Genomic DNA, 22241 nt, shown 5'->3' with positions numbered 1-22241 from the left:
CTACCCGGTTTTCCCAACATCATTTATTAAACAGGGAATCCTTTCCCCATTGCTTGTTTTTGTCTGGTTTGTCAAAGATCAGATGGTTGCAGATCTGTGGCATTGCCTCCGAGGCCTCTGTTCTGTTCCATTGGTCTATATCTCTGTTTTGATACCAGTGTCATGCTGTTTTGATTACTGTAGACTTCTGGTATAGTTTGAAATCAGGTATTGTGATGTCTCCAGCTTTGTTCTTTTTGCTTATAATTGAATTGTCTACACGGGCTCTCTTTTGGTTCCATATGAAGTTTAAGGTGTTTTTTTCCAGTTATGTGAAGAGAGTCATAGAGAGCTTGATGGGGATAGCATTGAATCTATAAATTACTTTGGGCAGTATGGCCATTTTCACGATATTGATTCTTCCTAACCATGAACATGGAATGTTTCTCTATCTGTGTCCTCTCTTATTTCCTTGAGCAGTGGTTTGTAGTTCTCCTTGAAGAGGTCCTTTATGTTCCTTCGTTAATTGTATTCCTAGGTATTCTATTCTTTTTGTCGCAATTGTGAATGGCAGTTCTTTCTTGACTTGGCTCTCTTTAAGTCTGTTATTGGTGTATAGGAATGCATGTGATTTCTGCACATTGACTTTGTATCCTGAGACTTTGCTGAAGTTGCTTATCAGTATCAGGGGATTTGGGGATGCAACAATGGGGTCTTCTAAATATACAATCATGTCATCTGCAAATAGAGACAATTTGACTTCCTACTTTTCTAATTGAGTACGCTTTATTTCTTTTTCTTGCCTGATTGCTCTGGCTAGAACTTCCAATACTATATTGAATAGGAGTGGTGAGAGAGGGTATCCTTTTCTATTGCCAGATTTCAAAGGGAATTCTTCCAGTTTTGCCCATTCAGTATGATATTGGCTGTTGGTTTGTTGTAAATAGCTTTTATCATTTTGAGATACATTCCGTTGATACCTAGTTTCTTGAAAGCTTTTAGCATAAAGGGCTGTTGAATTTTGTCGAAGGCCTTCTCTGCATCTATTGAGATAATCATGTGGTTTTTGTCTTTGGATCTGTTTATTTGGTGAATTACGTTTATAGACTTGAGTATGTTGAACCAGCCTTGCACCCCTGGGATGAAGCCTACTTGATCATGATGAATAAGCTTTTAGATGTGTTGTTGCAATCTGTTTGCAATATTTTATTGAAGATTTTTGCATCAATGTTCATCATGGATATTGGCCTGAATTTTTCTTTTCCTGTTGAATCTCTGCCAGGTTTTGGTATCGGGATGATGTTGGTCTCATAAAATGATTTGGGAAGGAATCCTTCTTTTTGGATTGTTTGGAATAGTTTCAGAAGTAGTGGTGCCAGCTCCTCTTTGTATGTCTGGTAGAATTCAGCTGTTAACCCTACTGGACCTGAGCTTCTTTTTGGGTCGTAGGCTATTCATTGCTGCCTCAACTTCAGCCCTTGTTATTGGTCTATTCAGGGTTTCAACTTCTTCCTGGTTTAGACTTGGGAGGGTGCAAGTGTCCAGGAATTTATCCATTTCTTCCAGATTTACTGGCTTATGTGCATAGAGTTGTTTTTAGTAATCTCTAATGGTAGTTTGTATTTCTGTAGAATCTGTGGTTATATCCCCTTTATCATTTTTTATTGCATCTATTTCATTCTTCTCTCTTTTCTTTTTTATTAATCTGGCTAGTGGTCTATTTTGAAGATCTTTTCAAAAAAAACCAGCTCCTGGATTTATTAACCATTTGAAGGGTATTTTTCTGTCTCTATCTCCTTCAGTTCTGCTCTGATCTTAGTTATTTCTTGTCTTCTGCTAGCTTTTGAGTTTTTTTATCTTGCTCCTCTAGCTCTTTCAATTTTGATGATAGGGTGTCGATTTTAGGTCTTTCCTTGCTTCTCATGTGGGCACTTATTGGTATAAATTTTCCTCTAGACACTGCTTTTAATGTGTCCCAGAGATTCTGGTATGTTGTGTCTTCATTCTCATTGGTTTTGAAGCACATCTTTGTTTCTGCTTTCCTTTCATTGTTTATCCAGTCAACATTCAAGAGCCAGTTGTTCAGTTTCTGTGAAGTTTTACGGTTCTGAATTAGTTTCTTAATCCTGAGTTCTAATTTGATTGCACTGTGGTCTGAGAGACTGTTATGATTTCCATTGTTTTGCATTTGCTGAGGAGTGACTTACTTCCAATTATGTGGTCAATTTTAGAGTAGTGTGTTGTGGTCCTGAGGAGAATGTATATTCTGTGGATTTGGGGTGGAGAGTTCTGTAAATGTCTATTAGGTTTGCTTGGTCCAGGTCCGAGTGCAAGTCCTGGATATTCTTGTTAATTATCTGTCTCGTTGATCTGTCTAATATTGACAGCAGAGTATTAAAGTCCGTCACTATTATTATGTGGGAGTCTAAGTCTCTTTGTAGGTCATTAAGAACTGCTTTATGTATCCGGGTGCTCCTGTATTGGGTGCATATATATTTAGGATAGTTAACTGTTCTTGTTGCATTGATCGTTTTACCATTATGTAATGCCCTTCTTTGTCTCTTTTTATCTCTTTTGGTTTAAAGTCTATTTTATCAGAGATTAGGATTGCAACTTCTGCTTCTTTTTGCTCTCCATTTTCTTGGTAAATCTTCCTCCATCCCTTTATTTTGAGTCTATGTGTATCCTTGCATATGAGATGGGTTTCCTGAATACAGCACACCAATGGAATTTGACTTGTTATCCAATTTGCCAGTCTGTGTCTTTTGATTGGGGCATTTAGCCCATTTACATTTAAGGTTAATATTGTTGTGTTAATTTGATCCTGACATTTGGATGCTAGCTGGTTGTTTTGCCCATTAGTTGATGCCATTTCTTCATTGTGTCGATGCGCTTTACCATTTGGTACATTTTTGTAGTGGCTGGTACTGGTTGTTCCTATGTTTAGTGCTTCTTTCAGGAGCTATTCCTGTAGGGCAGACCTGGTGGTGATAAAATCTCTCAGCTATTGCTTGTTGGTAAAGAATTTTATTTCTCCTTCATTTATGAAGCTTAGTTTGGCTGGATATGAAATTATAGGTTGAAAGTTTTTTTCTTTAATGATGTTGAATATTGGCCCCCACTCTCTTCCGGCTTGTTGGGTTTCTGCTTAGACATACACTGTGAGTCTGATGGGCTCCCCTTTGTAGGTAACCCATAGGAGCATCTTTTGTAAAAGCACATTTTACAAGCTGTATATTACACCATTATGGTAATTTTCAGTAATCTGCTGAAGAATTTAGTACAATGTGTTAATTTTGTTTCACTTATATATATATTTTTTGTTTGGTTGGTTTTTTTGTTTGTTTGTTTTGTTTTTTTAATTGCATTTTAGGTTTTGGGGTACATGTGAATAACATGCAACATTGTTGCATAGGTACATATGTGGCAGTGTGATTTGCTGCCTTCCTCCCCATCACCTATATCTGGCATTTCTCCCTATGCTATCTCTCCCCAACTCCCCAACCCCCACTGTTCCTCCCCTATTTCCCCCCAACAGACCTCAGTGTGTAGTGCTCCCCTCCCTGTGTCCATGTTTTCTCATTGTTCAACACCCGCCTATAAGTGAGAACATGCGGTGTTTGATCTTCTGCTCTTCTGTCAGTTTGCTGAGAATGATGCTTTCCAGGTTCATCCATGTCCCTACAAAGGACACAAACTCATCGTTTTTGATGGCTGCATAATATTCCATGGTGTATATGTGCAACATATTTCCTGTCCAGTCTATTATCGATGGGCATTTGGGTTGGTTCCAGATCTTTGCTATTGTAAACAGTGCTGAAATGAATATTCGTGTGCACGTGTCCTTATAGTAGAATGATTTATAATCCTTTGGATATATACCCAGTAATGGGATTGCTGGGTCAAATGAAATTTCTATTTATAGGTCCTTGAGGAATCGCCACACTGTCTTCCACAATGGTTGAACTAATTTACACTCCCACCAACAGTGTAAAAGTGTTCCTATTTCTCCACATCCTCTCCAGCATCTGTTGTCTCCAGATTTCTTAATGATCGCCATATCTAGAAGACCCCATCGTCTCAGCCCAAAACCTCCTGAAATTGATAAGCAACTTCAGCAAAGTCTCAGGATACAAAATCAACGTGCAGAAATCACAAGCATTCCTATACACCAATAACAGACTTAAAGAGAGCCAAATCAAGAATGAACTGCCATTCACAATTGCTAAAAAGAGAATAAAATACCTAGGAATACAACTAACAAGGAACGTAAAGGACCTCTTCAAGGAGAACTACAAGCCACTGCTCAACGAAATAAGAGAGGACACAAACAGATGGAGAAACATTCCATGTTCATGGTTAGGAAGAATCAATATCGTGAAAATGCCCATACTGCCCAAAGTAATTTACAGATTCAACGCTATCCCCGTCAAGCTACCAATGACCTTCTTCACATAACTGGGAAAAAACACCTTAAACTTCATATGGAACCAAAAGAGAGCCTGCATAGCCAAGTCAATTCTAAGCAAAAAGAACAAAGCAGGAGGCATCACACTACTGGACTTCAAACTATACTACAAGGCTACAGTAATCAAAACAGCATGGTACTGGTATCAAAACAGAGATATAGACCAATGGAACAGAATAGAGGCCTCGGAGACAACACAACATATCTACAACCATCTGATCTTTGACAAACCAGACAAAAACAAGCAATGGGGAAAGGATTCCCTGTTTAATACATGGTGCTGGGAAAACTGGCTAGCCATGTGCAGAAAGCAGAAACTGGACCCCTTCCTGACACCTTACACTAAAATTAACTCCAGATGGATTAAAGACTTAAACATAAAACCTAATACCATAAAAACCCTGGAAGAAAACCATTCAGGACATAGGCGTAGGCAGGGACTTCATGACCAAAACACCAAAAGCATTGACAACAAAAACCAAAATAGACAAATGGGACCTAATCAAACTCCACAGCTTCTGCACAGCAAAAGAAACAGTCATTAGAGTGAATCGGCAACCAACAGAATGGGAAAAAATTTTTGCAATCTACCCATCTGACAAAGGGCTGATATCCAGAATTTACAAAGAACTAAAACAGATTTACAAGGAAAAAACAAACAAACCCATTCAAAAGTGGGCAAAGGATATGAACAGATACTTTACAAAAGAAGACATACATGAGGCCAACAAACATATGAAAAAATGCTCATCATTACTGATCATCAGAGAAATGCAAATAACTTATATATTTTAATTGGTTGGTATAATCTTTTTTTGCCTTTGTTTTTGCTTTTGCCCAATTTGTCTGTTTCCTTCCTATTTTCTTGCCTTTTATCTGGAATGATATTCTTTTAAAAAATACATTTCTCTCTCTCTTTCTCTCCCTCTCATACTATTTTAGTAATTACTGAAAAACAATCATATCTTTACATGAATATTACCAAGTCTGAATTTAATCAGTGTCTTTTCTCTCCTAATAAGCAGTACTTCTTTTCAAATTACATGCTGTCATGGACTAAGGCTTTTGTTCTCTCTTCTATGTTTCATCTTACATACATAATTAATATTTTTAACACAATATCTCAGTTTACACATAAGGTTAGTATTTTCCTGTTAAATTATTCCTTCCTGGATTTAAAATATTCCTTCATGGAACATCTTTCCTCTTAATAAAAATTAATATTTACAACTACTTTAAGTGACTGTGTCTGTATAGTAAACTCTTGTCCATGTTTAAATTGCGGCTTGTTTTATTCTACTGAAGACTGCCCACTTCACTTTTCTTGAAAAAGCATAGAATTCAAGGACAATATTTTACAATTGGCACTTTTAAAATGTGATTCTATTTTATTCTAGTTTCTAGTCTTTCTGTGTTTAAAATTATTATTAATTATAAGTAATATTTTGTATGGCTCTTTCTGAGAGCAACTCTTTTGAAGTCTGGTGGACATAGGTTGCTTCCTTTCATTCCATCTCTAAGGTCTCTTAATATCCCTTTAACTTTTTCTATGTCTTTGTCTCTCTCTTTGGTTTTCTGAGTAAATTTGTTGATATCTGGATTTCACTGATTAATTTGGCTATGTTACTATGTTTTATCCATTGAGTTTCTAATAAAAATATTATTTTATTTATTTATTGAAGTTATTTTGTTTTCTAACAGCCCTGAAAAATTTTAAACTAATGTTGCAATTTAACTTTAAAATTATTTCTACTTTATACAATAAATATTTATATTATATTTTGTGTCCAATAACTGCAATAAACCCAGTCTTCGTATGCTGTGCTCTGACATAGCTGTTTCCAGCCTAATTTCCTCCTATATTCAGGAATTTTTGTTGTGTGATCATTTGCTTGTGAACATGTTTTTTCTTCTTATACATTTTGGTTTTCTATATGAGCAGATTTATTTCAACTATACCTTAAATATAAACTCCTGAAAATACTTTATTTTCTGCATTAGGTGTCTGCACACACATGTATTTGTTTGTGTGTGTTACAATCCAGTGTTAGCATAAATTCACAGCATGCCTTCTTCATTTGGCATCACTGCTCTTATTGGGAGTTCAGTGAAGTATATTTTTCTTTTCTTCTTTGAAGCTAAATACAGAATTTCCCAAGTTTCATTTAATATGGCAAGTACCTTCATATGCTGCAATGAATACTCTACTTGATAACATATTTCAGTGGTGATACCTGTGTGTTAATCTTGCTAACATAATCCAATGCTGCATCTCTGGAAGTTTTTCTAAGCTTCATGGTATAAACTACCTTTTTAAGAGAATTTCTTCCTTTTTCCTATGATTGACAGACAGGTTTGCATTAATCAGCTTTTCCCATACCCTATTGTGTGGATTTTAGAAGTTTTACATATTTATTTCTAAATCTTTTATATTACTTAGTGTTTTTCTATGGAGAATTATTTTTTCAATTATTACCTTTCATTTTATATCAGTAATGTATTACTAAAAAATATTAATACGAATACAGTACTACTTTCTTAAAATTGTTTAAATTTCTTAAAATTGATTTTTAATTACATTATAAAGCAAAACGAAATAATAAAAGACATATATTCACCAAAAAGACATGTTTCAAAATATTCAAAGCAGTACTATACATGATAACCCTGAATGGGAAACACCGAAATGTCTGGCAATGAGGGAATGGATAAATTAGTCATTATATATTCATACAATACGATACCTTATACATCAATGGAAACAATCAGAAAACTTACAAACATGAGAAATGACTCACAAATGAAATACTGAGAAGACACCTACTTAGTAGCCAAATCTATCTTTCTTATTCTTCAAAGTACACAAACAGATAAAAACTAATTATTTTAGAAATAAATATTGTGTTTACCTTTGGGAGGTATGAATTATAAAGAGGACTAAGGAGGGCCTCTGATGTGCTGATAACATCTGTCTCTTGTTCCAGTTGCTGATTACACAATCATGCTCAATTTGCAAAAGTTCATGAGTTGTACACAGGCAATATATGCACTTTTTGTGTTTAGAATTCAGTAAAAATGTAAAAAGTTGAGGGTAATATTTCATTCATGTTCTTAGAAGTTGAAGACATGAAAACGCCTATCTATTTTAATTTTTCAACACAACACCATGTAATCCTTTATTTTTATGAAATTTTCTGTTTATTTCATATCACATGAGCACAATAGTAATGATTAACAAAGGTGGAAGAGAGTATGGATAGGAATAATGCTCAATTTGTTATTGAGATGTCCTTGTAGAAGTATAAAACCACAGAATACGTACACTTCCTGTTTGCTCACTTTTCTCTCCTAAAAATGACAAGAGCATGATGAGAGTGACTCTTTCTCACTCATGTGTTATGGTCTCTGGGAACTGTGGCATGGAAAGCAGAAACAATTCAGAAAAGTTACTTTCCTTTCAGAACTGTTTGACGACACCACACTTTCCTCATGGCATTCTTCATCTCTGTGTTTCTCAACGTGTAGATAAGAGGGTTGAACATGGGAGCAATGATAGTATAAAAGAGGGCAAACACTTTATCTTCTGAGAAAGTTGTGGCCGGTCTAACATAAATGAATAATGCAGGTGTGAAAAACAGGACCACGACCATTACATGAGAACTGCAAGTGGAAAGAGCTTTGCTGCGGCTCTCTGCAGAGTATGCTCTGATGGTATATAATATAAAAACATAAGACAATAGCAAGACAACAAATGTCACCAAAGCAATTAACCCTGAATTAGCAATGACTAAGAGACCTAAGATGTGTATATTAGAACAGGCCAATTTCAGCAAAGGATACACATCACAAAAGTAGTGATCTATCTCATTTGGGCCACAAAATGGTACAAAGGTGGTGAGAAGAAACTGACTGGCAGAATGTATAAATCCCCCAGTACAACAAACTATGATGATTGTGTTACACCTTTGCCTGCTCATGATGATGGTGTAGTGCAGGGGCTTGCAGATGGCCACATAGCGGTCATAGGCCATCCCTGTCAGAATGAAGATCTCTATGCCTCCAAAAAAATGGGTGGTGAAGAGTTGTACCATGCAGTTATTATAGGAAATGGTCTTTCTTTCTGCCAGTAAGTCAACTATTAATTTGGGGGTCACTGTGGATGTGTAGCAAAGGTCGGAGAGTGAGAGGTAATTGAGGAAGAAATACATGGGTTGGTGAATGAGCTGAGTGCAAGTAATAGAAATCATTATGAGTAAGTTTCCCACCCAAATAGCAATATAGCACAACAAAAATAATACAAAGCAGAGGAATTCAATGTTCTTATTTTGGGAAAGCCCCAAGAGAATAAAGACAGTGATATTATTGCTTTTTTCCATGGTCCAGTGAAGACAGAACAGGTAAGTCACCTGAAATGACATAATTCACAAGCTTACACTTACAAGTGTTTGTTGAGAAATATAATGATCATATTCTATTCGAGGAACTAGCTAGATTTAATTAACCTCATTCAAGTGGCTCAGAGAGTAAATATCTGGTATTCAGTTAAAATGGTTCACTAATGAAACTCTCCATGAATATATACTAGATGATTTCCATTAGCTCTTCCAGCAAATTGTGATCAATCCCTGCCCTAGTAGGTATGAATTCTATTGTTCAATCAACAATAGTAAAATTATATCATAGAGAATATTTATTTCTGAAGTTGAATGTAATATACAATATTACAATACAAAATAATTCCTTGCAAAGGATATTGTTTTTACTCTCTGGGACTCAAAATTTATTAAGGAAACAGGTCATACAAATATTATTTTAAAATAATGTGGACAATTTATTGAATTGACCTCAGCACTAAGCATCAGCAATATTGATATCAAACAAATATGATTTGATTGCATAAACTAAAGTCAATGTTGTAGGTGGTGACCAAACATATTTTAAGTTGTTAGAATCCTGGATGTGACTGAAAAGATGACACTGAATTACTAAAAATGTGTTTCATTGCTTTCTAAAAATAATTTTACATCAAAGTATTTTAATTCTTACCAAATGTCCTCAAAAGGACTGTCAATTTATAGTATACATTTTCAGCCCTAATTTCATTCTTGACTTCTCAATTAAACCCTCCTTAAATTTCTTCCTCATCTCTCCACATTACCAAATTAACCAATACAGTGTTACCAATACAATGAATAATTGCACTGTAATAGACATTAAATTTTTAAGACATTCATTTTCATAGTAGAATTTTAAGAGCTAGAATTAAAGGTACTTTTTTGGGATACAGGTTATTATTTTATCCATAATCAGACTAATCTTTGCCAATAAATAAGAAAGGCAATTTCATTTTATTTGAAGAAAATAATAATATTGAATATACTACTAGTTTGAATTATTCTTCAAATTTCTTCTTGTACATTTCCATTTTCACAAACAAATTTATATTTGTTATTTAAAATCCACCTGAAATATGAAATATACTTCTTAACCGCCATAAGGATATTAAGACTTTTACATAAAATTAAGCCTCTAAGTAAAATAAGGCTTCGAATGTTCTCAGACAAAGCCAATGCATCAATCTGTCTCCATTTATTGTAAGTTTACGAAAAACATCATTTGAATCCCTGTAATTGTTGTCTTGGTTTCATCAGCTACAGCTGATGATTAAGTTCTCTACCTGGAAAGTTTTCTTCTTGGTTCAACTTCTTTATAGACATAGAAACACCATGTTTACTACAACGTTAGTGTTTATTTTTTTTAATTTGCTGGTAAAAATATAATCATGCTTTATAATTTGGAGGCAATCCCTGTTATTTGTCTTAATTTAGCCGCTAACTTCAAATATAACCTTCAAATTTATAAACTTGCTTTAAAATGCTTTATCTTCATTTTAAATGTAAGGAAATGTATCTTCATTTTTGTAGTTAGAGACTGATGCTGAAACTCAACCTCAGTAATCGGTGAGAAAGCATATTTAAAAGAATAAAATAGTGGACAAGGGACAATATCATTGTGCTAATATTAATGTATCACAAAGAAAAATACATTAAAATTACATTAGGATCCTAGTAATTTGGGAAATTGTGCATAGTAACATAAAGGGTATATAGCAAACTAAGGCTTAAAATCTGAGTTTTCTGACTTCAAAGCCTGAGTTTACAACCATCTCATTGTATGTCCATGAAAAAAATGAGTAAATTCACACAGGATAAGCTGAACATTAATCCTGACTGTCCCAACTCTGAAGTTGTCATACGTACCTGAATTTCTCACGCAAAATAGAATGCCTCTTGATTTTCAGCCCTTGCCTCACTTTAGACACTCAAACTTCAATGGACAATGTCTAAGTTGAAATATAAACTATGAATTAGGCCAAAGTATCTATTAAAAACACAAGCTGAACCAGTTCAAGATTCCTACATAGGCCAGCTCTAGAAAGTCACAAAAGTACAGCTCACATACTTCTGTAGGAAGAAAGATATCTTTTGTTCTCTCGAGCATGAATAGCAATACTGCATTTTCAGCTATTGTCCATGTAAGAAAAATTGCTAGGGGAAAAGTGATTTGAGTGTATACCCTAATGCTGCCACTTAGATTTATGACCTTATATTCTTGGCCCCTATGGTTTCCCTTCTGCAAAATGAGGAAGCTAGCCTCAATTGTATCTAAGAACGTTTCTCACAATAATGTCATTTTCAGAATTACTTTCTCTTTTGTCAAAGTGTTTCAGACCATCTCTCAAGAGCTGTAACGGCATGTCCCTTTTCTCACATGCGGTTTTCCAAGAGAATAGGCAGTATTATCCTTTGACATTGATTGTATTTTCCTAGAATATGTCATCTCAACCCCAGTGGACAACCAAGTCCTCCTTAATTTAGTGTTCATTTAATCCTAATATGTCTTAGTACATAGGATTTGCAGCACAGCCTGTTTAAAAATTAGCTACTGCTGAATATTATTTCTTAAGGAGTAAAAAAAGTATTTTCAACAAATATCACAAATTTATGAGGGTAATGCTAAGTGAGAAAAAAATAATTTATTTACATATGCTCTGAATTTATTTGGAATCTATTCCTTTTTCCTTTACAGTCGATTCTGTCCTCTCTTCATTGAAATTAGTCATTCATTTACCATTTAAATTGTTTCTTTGCAACATCTGACTTGGTATCTTCTCCAGCATGTTGAGTGCTACCAGTATTTCACCTCCTATTTTCCCCAATTTATGCACAAACAAACACAAAATTTATACCACGTTAGTAACTACTATTACCTGTCATATCACCAAATCAAATAAATGATGAAGGCCACCCCATAGAAAAAAGTTTGAAGGCAAAAGGAGTACTTGCCTTGTTTTCAAAAACTACTCAAATCATGTTCCAAATAGAACCAAATGATTTCTGAAAGTGTTCAAGCTCAGGCTATATTCCGAAGGTACATTTTTATTTCTCCCCAAGGCATTGCTTATTTACTTACAGTTAATTATTTATATGTCACCCACATAATTAACTGACCAGTTACCATCCTCTTAGACCCAAATTACCAGAGCATGTCACTTGAATCCTATTCATTACAAAGTTCTGGATGGCTGAGATCTGCCATGTATGCAATTTGAATTTCTTTTTTCATTCTCTATAATCTCAGAGGGAAACTATAGTTCTGGTTCCTATGGAAGAAATGATCTCCATCAATTCCCATGCAGTGCTTGTATCATGTTCTCTGGGAAAGAAATATGTGTTCTTACATACTTTATTTTCATTTAAGGTGACTTGTCAGGAAAAGTATAACATTTTTGAATTTACAAAATATTCATTTTAATATTTGTCAATAATACAGTTGAACATTCTGTCATTTTGCATTAGTCATATCATTTTCAACAAGCTTCTCATTTTTTGCATGTATATTCAAAGCTAGTGCTTGCTTCTACTTTGTGAACACCGTAAGAGCAAATACTTAGTAAACATTTACTCTATGTCATACATGAATAAATTGATGACATTTATCTTATTTAACTTTGTAACAACATTACAGGACAGATACCATTACCAATTGCGTTTCAGAGGTGAAGAACCTAGGGCATAAAATAGTTATAAGGCAAGGGCGTGATGCTCCTGGAATAGAGATTACACATAGGGAGAGAAAGAGGATGCAACTGAAATAAAAGGAACGTCCTTTCTTGCCTTGAGTGGGAGTGATATGAGAGCTCTCTTTATAATTATTCAATATTCTATACATTAATTTTTCTGTCTTATTTAATGATTAGAAGTTTAAAATAATAAAAGTATAAAAATAACCTAAGGTAATACACCAAGATATTAAAAAATTAATTCAACCTGCAAATTTGCTTTGCCGTTAAAGTACTATTACCAAAGGATTCTGAAAGATCTACTTACGATCAGTCTATTTCTTACAAGCCAATTAAACTTTCCTTTTCAACATTTTTTTAAATCTTTGCTTGTCATATGTCTTCTCTCACCCTCGATTTAGTCAGTGTTTCACACTGTTTTCAGATCTTAGCATTTTCTCCATGCAGTTCCCTATGTACCTCTTGTCTTTTCTTGCAGACATTTGTGCCCACTCATTTTTCTAGCTATACTTGGTTACTCAAAACACTTCCCTACTCCAGGGATTCTCTTCCCCCTTAACAGAAAGCATCTAAGTATATCTTCCCAAGTTCTTTAAAAGCAACTTTAAAGAGTACTTTTAGGTCTTTAATGCATGTTAATTTATTTATTGTATAAGCTATAAGGCATGGATCCAGGCTCTTTTTTTTGCATATGAACATTCATCTTTTCTGATATTATTTGCTAAAAAGACTATTCTTCCTCCATCAAATTTCATTTTCTCTTTTGCATCGCAGGCTTGAGAGCAAAGCAAAATGAAGTGTTGTTTAGGACAGCCATAAGAGGAAGTATTTTGAGTCCTCATTTCTAAGAAAAAGAAAATGCAAAGTGACAGGTTACCAGACGACCCAAGTTGTTTTATTGAATATTTATGTGGATATTTTTTATACTTAATAGAAATGTGTAGCATTTCTACTGGTCTAATGCTAATTGTCTAGCATCCTTGATTTCAAATCACTTTGCAAAGTTTCTCTTCTGTTTTAGCAAAATATGCGTTCTTTAAGTCAGGATTCTGGCTTGTTTTCCAGATCATCGTAGATGTTTAATCCATAACACATTTTAAAAATCCTATCCTGCATTCCGAGGGAATATGCTACACATGGTCACTTCTGTTAGCAGAGATAAAAGGGACACGTAAACACAGTCAGGTGGGGACAATGGTTGTCATTAAAACACATATTGTATTATTTTGCTTAGAGAATAATAAACAAAAAATGAAAACAAAACAAAAAACATATTTTGTTGGACATATTTTCTCAATTTGTCTATTAGTTCAAATCATAAATGAGGAAAGGACAATGTATTATACATCCACCCTACAAGTGGCTGGAATAATGACAACAAAGTAGTAAAATTGTGAGGCATACAATCAATGGAATATTCAGAAATTTTATATTAAGTGAAAGTTGCACTTAAAATTACCTTATTTTCACTTTAATTGTAGTTATGTATTTTTAAAGTCAAAATTCAAATCTGAGAAATCTTGACAATATTCTAAGAGAAATCAGTCACCCAGTAGAAACATAGATGTTGTCCAAACATTATTATCACCAATTTATGAAGCCTCTCACTTTCTTATGTGTCATTAACAAGGAATTCAGTAAACAAAATTAACCTTCTCTCCTTTCATACCATTTGTGAAACTTGAGATAATTGCTAACCTAAGTTTCTTTTTCTGTATGTATAAGATTGAGATGTTATAATTAAGAAATATAATCAGAAATATTTGTTTTTCCAACACATGCTTTCGATAAGGAAGATGGGGGTCACATTCAAATCATATCAAATCTCTATCTTATATATTTATACATGAAAAGTTTCCTTCAAGCCTGTAAAAGTTCAGGAAATCAACTTTATAGTATCTTCTCTATTGCAAAATAATAAAAATAACAATGTATTGAGAGATTATTGAGTGTTTTAAGTTCATTATATTATTTAATTCTCACAATAGTGCATATTTTGACAAAATTATTATTAGCTTTATTATACAGATAAGAACACAAGCCTCTAGAATTTCTGTGACTAGCTCAAAACACTCCTAAACAGCAGAAACAGGCCTTAGACCTCTATCTTCAGTGAGTAAAAGAAATTAGTATTTCTAAATTTATTGCTTACTTTCAAGCTTTGAAAGTTAAGTAACACTAAGGAAAAGAAATTCTACCCCTCGGAATGAAAGCTATCAGAACCCATTGTTTTACTGGTTAGCCATTAAAATATAATGCCTGATCTATCTTGTATGTCAATTCACAGAAGGGGCTATCTGGTCATGTCTCTAACCATCAGTACATGAGCTCATACAAACGTGCCTACACACACGCACGCACACACACACACACACACACACACACACTAATATACTCCTTAAAGATGCATTCAATTGGCTCATTTAATCCTCCAGTTATGGAATCCATCTCAAGCCATCTTTTTATTTTCTCTTTTTAAACTTATATTATTTTAATTGACATAAAATTATATGTATTTATCATATATAGTGTGATTTTTTGAAGTATATATACATTATGTAATGACTAAATTTAGTTAGATAACATATGCATTACCTCACATAGTTATCATTTTATTGGTGAAAACAACATCCACTCTCTTAGAATGTTTCAAGGATATATCATTGTTAACTATAGTCACCATGCTGTACAATGGATCTCTTGAACCTATTTCCCCTATCTAAATGAAATTTGGTATCTTTTGACCACCATGTCCCCGGTCCCCACTTTCCAGCCACACCAGCCCCTGGGAACCACCATTCCACTCTCTACTTCTATGAGACCAATTTGTTGAGAATCCATGTATGAGTAAGATCATGTGGCATTTGTCTTTCTGTGCCTGCCTTATCTTACTTAACATAATGTCCTCCGGTTTCATGCACTATGTTGCAAATTATGGGGTTCCTTTTTTATGGCTGGATGGTATTCCATTATGTATATATACCACATTTCTTTATTTATTCTTCTGTCACAGGTCATCTTAACTTGCTCTGCTTATAGTTGATTTCATTCTCTTCATTTTCCTCTTCTAGAATCCATTTTAAAATTTTTTTATTATCAATTATTTGAACTTATTTCCAAAAATGAGATTTCTTCATACTTTTTTGAATGATTGAAGGTGGTAAATTTGCATGATATCAGTAAGTGTTATATACATTCTTCAGCAAATAAATGTGAGACTAGTCACTGGATTTTCTTCTAATTTTAGAAATCTCAGAATGGCCTGGGAAAAAAGTAAAAGGATCAATTCCAAGAATATAGGTTTTTAAAATCTATGTTGAAATATGATTGAAGTACCATGTATACAATCCACATGAAATATTTGACCTACAGTTATATCTATGTTACCATCACCATTATCCAGACAATGAACATATTACCCCCAAAAGTTTTCCTGTGTCCTTTTGTAATTCTGTCTTCAGACTTCTTTCTTATGTCCAACAAAATATTGATCCATTTCTTGAACAGTAGATTAATATTCATTTAGTAGAATCTTATAAAATGGAAGAATATAGTATATGCTGTTTTTAGGGGAAGGCAACTGGCTTATTTCACTCAATTTGTGTATTCTGACATTCAGCCATGTCTTTGTGTATATCAATAGTACATTCCTCTTTAATTCTGAGGTTATTTTACTACATGAAAATTCCACAAATTCTTACCTGTTTCTCAAATTTAAGATATCGATTGTGTCCATATTTTGGCTAACATTTATTACCTGCTATAGTAGTTCAGGTACACATATTTTTATGGACAAATGCCATATTTATCTTGAGTAAATGTGGAGCAGAATCTCTAGTTACATGGGAAGAATATGTTTAATATTTTGATGAAATTTTCAAAAACTTTTTTAGCATAGTTGTGCCATTTTATATCCTCAGTTCCTTGGGTTGTAATGCAGACACTTAGTATAGTCAGTCTTTACATTTACTCCTTGTAGTGAGTATGAAGCGGTATCATGTGGTTCTAATTTACATTTAGCTAATAATTGATGATATTTTAGCATCTTTTCATATACCTATTTGCAACCTGTATTTTTTCTTGAGAAACTGTCTGTTCAAAATGTTTACTTGTTTTTCCATTGGGTTGTTCATTTTCTTTTCTTTTCTTTTTTCTTTTCTTCTCTTTTTTTTTTTTTGAGAAGGAGTCTTGTTCTGTCAACCAGGCTGGGGTGCAGTGGCGTGATCTTGGCAACCTCCGCCTCCCAGGTTCAAGTGATTCTCCCGCTTAAGCCTCCCTAATAGCTGGGAATACAGGCACGTGCCACCACGCCTGTCTAATGTTTTGTATTTTTAGTAGAGACGGGGTTTTACCATGTTAGCCAGGATGGTCTCAATCTCCTGACTTCATGATCTGCCCTCCTCGGCCTCCTAAAGTGCTAGGATTACAGGTGTGAGGCACAATACCCAGCCGCATTGTTCATTTTTTTATAGTTAGTTTTGAGATATCTCTATACAATCAGAATAGTAGTTCTTTAGTTATTGTATAATTTTAGAATATTTTCTTCCAGCATGTAGTATGGTTATGTAATTCTATTAACGATCTCATTTTTACAGCAAAAAAATGTAATTTTGATGAAGTTCAACTCACTTTTTTTTTCCTTTTTAGGATAATACTACTGGTATTATATCTGAGAGCTCTTTGCCTAATCCAAAATAATGAAGCTTTTCTTCTGTTTAATTCTAAAGATTTATCATTTTATATTTTATATACATTGTCAATTTTGAGTTGATTTTTATATAAAATATACATATACAGGTTTACTTTTGCTCTGTATAGGTGTCCAAGTGTTCCATCATTTGTTGAAAAAGTATCTTTTCTCTATAGAATTGCCTACAAGTCTTTGCTGAGAATTAGACCATAAATGTGTAAGTCTATCTCTGAACTATCTAGTCTCTTTCACTGATACTTGCCTACATTTGTGAAAGTAACATAGCTTTGATTACTGTAGCTTTATGATATAAATTTAAATTATGTAGTGCAAGTTCATTAATTGTCTTTGTTTAAAACATTGTGTATGCTAATCTGTATCTTTTCAATGTTAATATAAATATTAGAATAACTTTAATATTTCAAGAAAAAACTGCCTGCTCTGTTTTTAATGGGAATTGCTTTGAGATTAATTAAAAGGAAGTATAATAGATATCATAATAAAGTCCTGTTGTCTGATCTATGAACAAGGATATTGATCCACAAATAAGTAGATTGAATCAATGATAAAGTTTCCCATCAAAGAAAAGCCCAGGACGTAATGGCTTCACTGCTGAACTCTACCAGATATTCATACTCTGAGAAATACAGATATGAAAAACACCAAGAGAAAGTTTGATGTCAAACATTATTTTTAAACAAAGCACACAATGAATTTACAGAATCTTATTGACTTAGCAACTTTATTTTTAAAAGGGCTAGTTATGAATAAAAAGGCTAAAAACACTTACAAATGTGCTACCTCACTAACTAGAATGGAATGAATGAAGGAAATAGGACTAAGAATTTTAAAATCATAATTAATTAAATGTTATTCTCAGAGAATAGATTAAGGGATTGCACATTGGAGCAATGATTATGTAAAAAAAGTGCAAATACTTTACCATCAAAGAAAGTGCCTAAGGTAGGTAAATATGGAAGGACCAAAAAAATAATAATAATGAGACAACCACAGTGATATGAGACCCACAGGCAGAGAGAGCTGTGCATCTTCCCTCCGCTGAACAATTTCTGAAAATGAATAAGATAATTACATAAGAAACAAATAAGACAATAAAATTAACTAAGGAAAATATACCTGAATTGGCATCCATAAAGACACTAGTGATGTAGGTATTGGTACAGGTAACGTCTAGCAAAGGAAAAATATCACAAAAATAGTGATCAATCTTGTTAGGACCACAGAAAAGCAATTGAATTGCTGCGGATAACTGAGAAAAAGAATGGGCAGCAACATGAGCCCACGCAGCTAAGACTAGGAGACTGTACCTTGTCTTTTTTCATGATAATCATGTAGTGGAGAAGTTTGCAAGTGGCAGCATTAGTGATCAAATGCCATGGCAGTAAGAATAAAGACTTCAAGGCTTCCAAAGAAGTGCAAGGCAAAAACCTGTAACACATAATTACCATAGGAAATGATTTTTGTCCCCCAAGCAGGTCATTAATTAATTTGGGTGCAATACTAGAGGTATAACAGATGTCCACAGAGGATAAATGGTTCAGTAAATAGCACATCAGATGGTGAAAAAGAGGACCACACTGATTGGAGACAGGGTCAGAAGGTTTTCTACCAAAAGGGTTACATAATAAAATAAGAAGAGCACCAAGCAAAATATTTGTATATTCTGAGCATAAGAAAGTCCCAAAAGAATGAATTCTGAGATATTTTTCTGGTTTTCTATGTATTTCACTTTGGTGTATTTTATACAGAAGTATACTAATTTTCTGAAAGACAGAAAACGATGTGTGGTTAAAAAATTAAAGATAATATAAAAATCACTGAAATGAATACATAAATAGAATATTACCCATTATTATTGTTTTATAGAATAAAGCTGTATAATCTTTTTTATTTTATCTCATTTTACAGATATGCTTGGAATAATATTATAATGGGAAAGTTATGATTTCTACTCAATATTATCTGTAATAATTAGAAAACAAATGTTTTAAAATTAAAAATCAATTTATTGCTGATTAAATATATTGTTTAGAAAAGCATAAAGGCTTAATTAATCTTAGACCAAAAAAGGGGGTTTTGTATTTGTTTTTATTGCTTTATTTATAGGGTCAACATCCCTTCTTCTAATATGATCTGGTCAAATTCTCCAAATTTTCTGGGAGTAAATTCTCAAGAATTCCAAATACCTTTAAACACTAAAGCTTGATTACCGAACTCTACATTTGTGTAGAGTACACTCCTTTTCACCAGGTCAGCAAACATTGTCAGTGAATCATCCTAAACCAAGGTAATTGCTTTTATATTAAAATGCAAAAACTTTTTGAAAACTACATAGCAAAAGAAGATAAAAGGTCATTTAATGGCTGAAGTTGTGAAAAATAATCAGCAAATTATTTCATTATCCTATTTACGTTTCCTGTGTTAAAGACATATCTTTTAATTTTATTTTTCGAATTCACAAGTAAAAATTGTGCTTATTTATGGAGACATAGTGATGTTTCGAAACATATAATGTATAGTAATCATAGGGTAATTAGCATATACATCATCTCAATCATTTATCATTTCTTAGCATTAAGAAATTATGTTGTCTTTCAAGTTTTAAATGGCAATAAGCAAAGGAAATATATAAACATTGAATTCCCTAAGAATGTTTGAATTATGCATATGTGATAGCCTTCCCTAGAAATAACATATATTTCATACACAATCAAGGAAACAACTGTCAATAAAAGGAAATGATAGAAATGGTTAATTTAAGGCAAATTTTGTGATTAGCACTTAGTGATATTTTTTGCATGGATGAATAAATGAAAATGTCATGGATACACATCTTTTGCAGCTTATGCATAATCTTAAAATTACTTATTTAGTCACTGCGAAGAGCATATAGGATACTGAGAATGCATTCCAGGAGCTATTTTACCTCCTGATATGGTCTGGCTGTGTCCCCACCCAAATCTCATCTTCAGTTGTAATTTGAATTGTAAGCCCCACATATTGGGGAGGGGCCTCATGGGAGGTTATTAGATCATGGGGCAGCCCCATGCTGTTTTCATGATAGTGAATGAGTACTCACAAGCTCTGATTATTTTATAAGGGGCTTTTCCTGGCTTAGCTCTGCACTTCTTCCTCATGCCTTGTCAAGAAGATGCATTGCTTCCCCTTCATCTTCTGCCATGATTGTAAGTTTCCTGAGGCCTCCCCAGTTATGCTGAACTGTGAGTCAAATTAAACCTCTTTCCTTTATAAATTACCTACGCTCCAGTATTTATCTATAACAGTATAAAAATGAACTAATACACCGCTGATGAGAAATTATCTCATCCCAGTGGGGATGCAAAGGCTCCAGCACATATTTTACTTTACCCTGAATCTGACATAACAATCATGTCTGGGCCTCTGGGTGTCTATTATAAAAACAAAATGCTTATGTGACAAAATTATTTAGAAGACATCAAATCTAGTAATTCATAAATCAATATCCGTGTTATAGAGCTTGAGATTATTGTAGATGGCAAATAAGTAACAGTTCTGACATTTAAAAGCTGGTCTCTATCATAGGACACCAATTCCATCTCAATATTCAAACCTCCAGCTTTAACAAAGAGAATTTTTGGTTTGTTCCTACTCTGTCATCAGTATCACTGTAAGGCCCTCTAGCCTCTTTTATATAACAAAACAAAAATTGTCCTCAGTATCACTGTAAGGCCCTCTAGCCTCCATTATACAACAAAACAAAAATAATTATTGCACAGTGTTCAGAAGTTACCAGTAACTAAAAAGCATTGAAAAATTGGGATGGAAGGGTGTTTTACACATGTTTTACATTCTTCCATTACCTCTGATAGTGATTCTTTGTTTCTGAGGTGTTAATTTTTCACATGCATTCATGTACCTAAAACAATTTGATTTTAAAAGATTTATAATATAAGTAGACTGTGAATAATTTAAAAGTGGAAATCATTTGATTACCTCAAACCTCTGCTTTTTAAATGAACTCAAATGAAGGGATCTAAGCAGCTTCCCATGATCTGAATTTTATGTTATGTATGTCAGAAGACATACATGCTCCTTCTCAGTCCTGCTGGGGCTGCATACCATGCTTGAGAACACAGTGGGATGGAGGGAAGCACCTCATGGAGGCTGTTTTGAAAGCTCATTTATTTTGAACTATTTTGTAACTACTTTGAAAACTCATTTCTGGAGAGAAAAATATGCCAAGTGACAAGTTAGCAGAATACCCCATCTCTTTTCCAGAGTATGTATATAAAAAAAAATATTGTGTCTGGGCGCGGTGGCTCACGCCTGTATTCCAAGCACTTTGGGAGGCCGAAGCGGGTGGATCATGAGGTGAAGAGGTCAAGACCATCCTGACCAACACGGTGAAACCCCGCCTCTACTAAAAATACAAAAGAATTAGCCAGGCGTGATGGCAGGCTCCTGTGGTCCCAGCTACTCGGGAGGCCGAGGCAGAAGAACCACTTGAACCCAGGAGGCGGAGGTTTCAGTGAGCCGAGATTGCACCACTGCACTCCAGCCTGGTGACAGAGCAAGGCTCCGTCTCAAAATAATAATAATAATAATAATAATAATAACGTACATTTAATACAAATATGCGTTTCAGAATTATCTGATTCTAAATCATATTAAAATAATTTCCCTTCTGTTTACCAAAATGTAAATTCCTAAATCGGAGTCATTGCTTTTTTTTAGATCATCACTGGCAGTTAATCTCTACTACCTCTTAGTCTGTTATTCAGTATTTAAGAGAACATGATTAATCATTACTGTTGATAGCAGAGGTAAAAGAAAAAGTAAAAAGTCATTTTAGTCATTAAAATAATATCATTTTAACCATAGAGATATTATGAAAACTCTGATGAAAAAACTTGAACCCACAAATGATGAAATAAAGAATAAATATCTGAGGTGATGGGCATACTAATCACCCTGATTTTATTATTTAACATAAAGACATATGAAAATATCACTTTGCA

General features: G+C 33.8%; 1 protein-coding gene across 1 annotated transcript; it reads right to left on the bottom strand.

Annotated features, from left to right (window-relative positions):
* Window positions 1–7695: 7695 nt before the first annotated feature.
* On the bottom strand, window positions 7696–8823 carry LOC108318437 (olfactory receptor 4P4). Its single transcript, XM_017549473.1, has one exon. It carries the CDS (start codon window positions 8821–8823, stop codon window positions 7894–7896), a length of 930 nt encoding a protein of 309 aa, XP_017404962.1. The 3' UTR covers window positions 7696–7893.
* Window positions 8824–22241: the final 13418 nt, after the last annotated feature.

This window comes from Cebus imitator, unplaced genomic scaffold (assembly GCF_001604975.1).
Source record: "Cebus imitator isolate Cc_AM_T3 unplaced genomic scaffold, Cebus_imitator-1.0 Scaffold218, whole genome shotgun sequence".
NCBI lineage: Eukaryota > Metazoa > Chordata > Mammalia > Primates > Cebidae > Cebus > Cebus imitator.
The sequence above is the reverse complement of the archived record's forward strand: the minus strand, read 5'-3'. Positions and strand labels throughout refer to the sequence as shown.